The sequence below is a fragment of the Corvus kubaryi genome, unplaced genomic scaffold (genome assembly GCF_017639235.1).
Source record: "Corvus kubaryi isolate FWS band 111438036 unplaced genomic scaffold, C.kubaryi_AGA036_p1.0 37308, whole genome shotgun sequence".
NCBI lineage: Eukaryota > Metazoa > Chordata > Aves > Passeriformes > Corvidae > Corvus > Corvus kubaryi.
Window position 1 is genome coordinate 13,466,960 of NW_024581096.1, and position 5,829 is coordinate 13,472,788.

Sequence of the window (5,829 nt, forward strand, 5' to 3'; positions counted from 1 at the left end):
AAGCAGCATCATTTCCCACTCTTCCAGAACTCCAGCTTCAAACTTTGGAGGAAGTAAAAATTTGCCTGACAAAACACTGTATCCCTTTCTGCCTGCATCTTAGACAAACCCCTAAACTTGGATGTCTGTCCTTTACTAGGGACACTCCTTTTCAAAGCTGCAGCTACTCTGGCAGAAATAATGGACCCCCAATATCACCCAAATATTCCGCCGCCAGTAATTAACAAAAAATACCAGAATAGGTGTCTCATTTCAAAGTTCAAGGTCATGGTTATGCCTCGTTCATCTTAAAGGCAGAAGTCAAAGCCTAATCTCCCAAAGCAAACCTGCTGGCACTCTACTCTTGCCCTGGTGATTTTGCCCTGCTGACATGGAAGCATGGAAGGAATTTGCATAATATAATCATACATTTACAATCCACAAAAGAAAATTCGAGTTACAGCAACCTTTGTAACTCATTTTTCTTGTAAACACTTTGTATTTATTATCTTAGCAAGAATTCAAGACATACGTGCGTGAGGCATACAGCAACACATCTGGCACACATCCAGAACAGGCCTTAAGGAAAACAAACTCACATTGATAAAGTCATAAAGTAGATCCTTCCCAGAAGCAACAAATCTAGGGTGAACATCAGCAAGTGCTTGGTCATGTACTGGCACTGACCTCTTGCATCTGTGTCTTTTTCCTGAGTTCCAGTTGAACACTACCATTCTTAACAATGCACCGAAACACCTAAAACATTGCAAAAAAAGCAAATAGTCTTTGCATTTCTAGGCAGACAAATAGTGTGCTAACACTAAACTTGGATATCCCCATGACAATGCATTTATGAGTATACTTTTTTTTTTGTAATATTCATATGTGCTACATCCTGAAGAACTGGGTGGGCTCTACAAATCCACACCTTATTTCCTGTTGAATTTCCAAGCAGTATACATTGAACAGAACAATTTTATTCACATACTTTTCAGCTACTAATGTGACTGCTAATGCTGAATTTTCCTGAGAGTTCCAGACAGGCATGGTCATTTTTCAGTGTCCTTGATGAAGATTCCACCAACTGCAGGACATACAATAGCAACCCTTCTTATGAAGCTGGAGCTGCCTTTGATGAAGTTTAGCCTAGGAGCTGGTGTTCTGCTGATCTGAAACTCTTTGCATTTACTTTTTAGTACCTGAAAAACTGACCTATGTACATGTCAGCCAAACACACTGCTATGCAGTACTAAGATAAATAACAACTATTCTTGAAATATTGTGTTCTCCCTGAAAAGGTACTAGCTAGCTTAGAGGGGAAGGGAACCATGCATGTGGCTCAAGCCAACAGCAAAGCTCCCGGTAAAACCACTGGGATGGATGGGGTTAAGTCTTCCATGTGGAAAGAAGGGAAAGTCAGTCAGCTTCTGCTCAGTGACAGAAGTCAGTGTCAATATGTAAATCCCCTACACGGTTGGTTGTGAGAGTGACCAGAGTTACGTAATGATAATTTTGCAAAGGCAGATTAAGAAGAGATAACAGAAAAATAAACTATAAATACAAACAGGAATCCACCACAAGAAAGGAGAAGACAAAATTTGAATAGACACAAATAACAGAAAGTGTAACTATACAGTCTTATAAAATGCAAATGTATTTATAGACAAGTTAAGAGAAGGAACTCTGACCAGTGACCCTAGAGGTAGCTATGAAACAGGATCAGCTTCAGACCTTTTTTTGCTATCTTGGACCCAGGAAAAATACTGTTTAGGATGGAGCCTGACATGAATTGACTAGTAGAGTTACTGTTTGCCTTGACTGCAACCAACATGTTTAATTCAGGTCCTCTGAAGCCAGCCAAGGTAATATCCCCTCAGTGAGATGGGTTGCACCCATGTAACTCCTCAGTGGTGATGGTGCATCACCATCCACTGGATGTGCTGCAGCAGCTTCACCATTCTGGAACTGAAATGAGGAGGCCATGAAATGAAATGGAAATAAAGTACAAGGGAAGAACCTCTGCCTGTAAGTATAATTTAGCAATCATAAGGCTACTTTCTTGTACCGCTGTAACACTCAATTCTATTGATATTATTTTTTCAAAGAGAGGTAGTTGCTTTCTTTGAATAAATAACATTCTCAACAAAACTTGAGATTCGACTTCAAGATCTACTTCTATTGAAGCTATTTTGTTACTTATAAAGACACAGCAGAACTGTACCGTTATCAAGAAATTCTTTGTAATATTGAAAGAATCCTTCCACCACAATTACCTCAATATCTGTGTTTGTGTAATATATATTCAGATATATATCTTATATAATGCTAAAATATGCTTCCCTCTCTGAAGCATGATTTATTTCCTTTATCATCAGAAAATATTATAGGTTTTTTTCGTTTATATACCTTTTTATATTGAGTTTTGTCATGTTTTGAACATTTTTTCGTACTGTGTTTTGAGACTAAACAAACAGCTTTCGATTAATAGTTCTGTTAAATACTCATGACATACACTAGCGGTGCACACGTTTATATTTTACGTATACATACTATATATATATTTATAAACTTATACTATATATTTATATAGGCTAGAACTATGCAACACTCTGTTAATTCATAGAATTACAACTTTTAGTCTGCAAAGCAACATCCTGCAACAAAGAACTTTTCAATAAAGATAGTGGTTTACTTTAATAAATTTTACGTCCCGCCACCAGATCGCTGTCCAGCAGGATCCATGCTTTAGAAAAGAGGAGCAGTCAAAAATCCAGCAACTGGCTTTTCCTGTGTGGTATGTGATCCCAAGTTCCAACACACTGACACTTTTTTTGGCTTCATCCAGGAGGTGGCCCGAACTCCTTGGTGAAACAGGGTTATGGGACATGAGGACCAGAGGGTGACTGGGGTAACCGCATTCCTGAAAGTCTTCTCAGACCATGGTGAAGGGCAAGTTCAGTCTTGCCCCAAATCTCCCCATGTCACCGGCTTGCCCTAAGTCACTGCTGCACGGTTGAGAGGCTCTGCCCGTCGTTATCTTTATTTCCCACCTGGCATTCATACGCCAATATTGCTGTAACATTCTTCAGACAAATCATGTGATAGACATCCTCCAGCGGCTACGGGCAGCTCAATACAATGCAACCAGATTTGAGGTTTCTTCATCTCCCACTGTCTGTGGAGCCTCTTCTTCCAAACCCACAAAGCCACGATCCTCCTCCGTTTCCCTCGCCGTGTCCGTGGGCACCCCACGTTCCGGGGCAGAACAACTTGGCGAGCAGGTTCAGGATCCTCTGCCGCAGGTCCCACCTGTCGCCGATGCGGGCCAGCTCCAGGGCGCACTCCTCCGCCGCCGCCTCGCGCCCTGCGGAAACGCGTGTGGTTATCGCTTTCATGAGATCCTCATGTACTACGGTGCTACGGTACTACGGTACTTCAATATTTTACTTTTTCCTCAACGTGAAGCACACCCCATCCCGCACCGTTTCTCCCCGCCACTCGCTGGGGGCAGCAGCTGCATCGCTCCCGCCTCCACACGGGCGCCCGCAGCCGCGCCGGGCGCTCCCCCCATCCCGCGCTGCTGGAGCCGGCCAGCAGCGCCCGGACGCAGCACGGTGTGTCCCTCTTCCGTCCCTTCCCGTCCCGTCTCCCCCGTTCCTTCACCCTCCGGTACCTGCAGGAGCGGCAGGAGGCGCGGCTTTGCGCAGGGTCCGACCAGGCATCCTCGCGGCGGCGGGGCACGGAGCTGCGGGGCACGGAGCGCCCAGGATCGGCTCGGCGGGGCACTGGGCTGCGGGGCACGGAGCGCCCAGGATCGGCTCGGCGGGGCACTGGGCTGCGGGGCACGGAGCGCCCAGGATCGTCTCGGCGGGGCACGGAGCTGCGGGGCACAGAGCGCCCAGGTTCGGCTCGGCTCGGCACGGAGCGCTCAGGGTGCTCTCGCGTCGGTGGCAGCAGCGCTCTGCCGGCACGGAGGCGGAGCGCGGCGCTAAAAGGCGGCTGCCGGCCGGCGGGGGTTTCCCCGGTCCTGACGTAGCGAAAAGGCGCGGGGATCCCGCCCCCCGCGGCCGGCGGGCAGGCGGTGGCGTGCCCGGGCGACGCGGAGCCCCGGCCGGGAAGCGCCTGCGCTGCCGGCGCGGAAAGGGCTGGAGGGATGCGGTGTGCGGGGCAGGAGGAGATGGGAGGATGGGCTGTGCTTGTGGTGGTGGTGGTCCAGGAGAGGTGGACAGGGTTTCGATCATGCTGAGGAAGAAGAAGTGGAGGGGTGGCGAGTGCTTGGGCAAGCAGAAGAAAGGGATAGGGTGTGTTATTATCACAGAAGCATAGAATAGTTTGATTTGGAAGGCACCTCTTGAAGGTCATCTAGACCAGCCACTTTTTTTTGCTGGTTGTAGCCACAAAGACAGAAAGATCTTAAACTAGATTAGCTTGCTCTAAGTCCCACCCAACCTGACCTTGGATGTTTCCCAGGATGGAACATCCACCACCTCTCTGGGCAACCTGTGCCAGTATTTCGCCATACAAATAAAAAGCTTCTTCCTTATAGCTAATCTAATTAATGCACATTTAGTTTAAATCATTCCCTTTGTCCTGTTGCAAAAGGCCCCTCTAAAAATCTGTCCCAATCTTTCTTATAGGCCCATTCAGGTACTGGAAGGCTGGAGCCTCCTTTCACCAGGCCGAGCAACCCCAATTCTCTAAACCTTCTTTCTATTCAAGGTGACCTTGCCCTCAAACCAGTCCTGGGCAACTTGGGGCCACCATCCCACTGCTGGTTCTTCCCTGTGGCAGTGTAATGCCTGCTCGGCATGGCTCTGGCTGACACATGCCAGGGCACACTTACCTGTGCTTGCTGTAATTTTAGACGGTGCTTTTTGCAAGAAACAAGAGCTGGAACAAAGTCACGCTCATGTTTTTGTGATTGTTGCACAATGTTGGGAGAGTTGCCAGTGATAAATGGATCGCTCCTCTGCCTCCTGTCTCAGAGAGAGTTGATACTTCATGTTGTGACACATGGCATGGACTTCTGCTTTTAGGGGAAAATGAAAACTGCTTGATGTAAAGAAAACACAGATGGGTCAGACATAACAACGAACTGACTTGTGTCTGAAAGTCACTAAATTACCACCTCTCCCATCAAAACACAACTTAAGATGTCATAGTGTAATATAGACCCACAAGAGCATGTTGAGAAGCTCCATTCTATGGGGTAGGAGCCTCTGAAATTAAGTGTCTGGAAATGCTGGTGACTTTGAAGTTCCATTAAAAGGGGAATCACTCACCGGCTCAGTGCAGATACCCTTTTCCCTGCTATGTCCCAGAATGATGGCATGCTTAAACACGGCTGATTTCTCTCACTGTGTAGGAAACCTCAGCCCCCTCGGTGCCCGACAGGAGGCAGCTGGGACAGTGGTGCTGCAGGGCTGGCATGTAGGAGGGGCAGTGGTGCCAGCTCACGGACAGGGCATTTCTCAGAGCAAGATGGCTAAATGAAAGTTATAGCTGGATGAGGCTTTTGCAAGGCCATTCCCAGAACAGTGGACCGCCTCTCTCAGCACCACACAACACACCCTGCCAGATTGTGACCTCATGTCAGAGCAGCTTAGGTTGGCCACAGAGAAGTTTCTCACGTTTTTGAGAATGTATTGCCTTTGTCTCTCAGCTGGTATATAACCTATATGGCATGTAGGCTTATTTCCTTGACCCGATGTGTTTAGGGTCTCTTTGGCTGTATGAATGTGCCTGTTAGTAACTCAGCCCTGTTCAGGCAGGGCTGGCCTTTGACAGTCATTCCTGTTACATAAGAAACTGTTTCTTCAAAACAAGTTGGTTGGGTTTTAGGTGGTGGGA

At 47.2% G+C, this 5,829-nt stretch overlaps 1 protein-coding gene across 1 annotated transcript; it reads right to left on the bottom strand.

The window, feature by feature from the left end:
- Positions 1 to 458: 458 nt before the first annotated feature.
- LOC121665033 (translation initiation factor IF-2-like) lies at positions 459 to 4,220 on the bottom strand. The gene is made up of 2 exons (XM_042028902.1): positions 3,653 to 4,220; positions 459 to 3,343 (listed from the first exon to the last, which is right to left on the bottom strand). The coding sequence occupies exons 1-2, from the start codon at positions 4,218 to 4,220 to the stop codon at positions 3,141 to 3,143; spliced, it is 771 nt and encodes a 256-aa protein (XP_041884836.1). The 3' UTR covers positions 459 to 3,140.
- Between the last annotated feature and the right edge of the window lie 1,609 nt (positions 4,221 to 5,829).

What these genes read in the sequence shown, in the direction of transcription:
- LOC121665033 (XM_042028902.1), bottom strand. Translation starts at nt 4,220, where the DNA reads ATGATCGAAACCCTGTCCACCTCTCCTGGACCACCACCACCACAAGCA. An exon ending in GCCTCCTGCCGCTCCTGCAG is followed by an intron (nt 3,344 to 3,652) that starts GTACCGGAGGGT and finishes GCGTTTCCGCAG; the next exon opens with GGCGCGAGGCGGCGGCGGAG.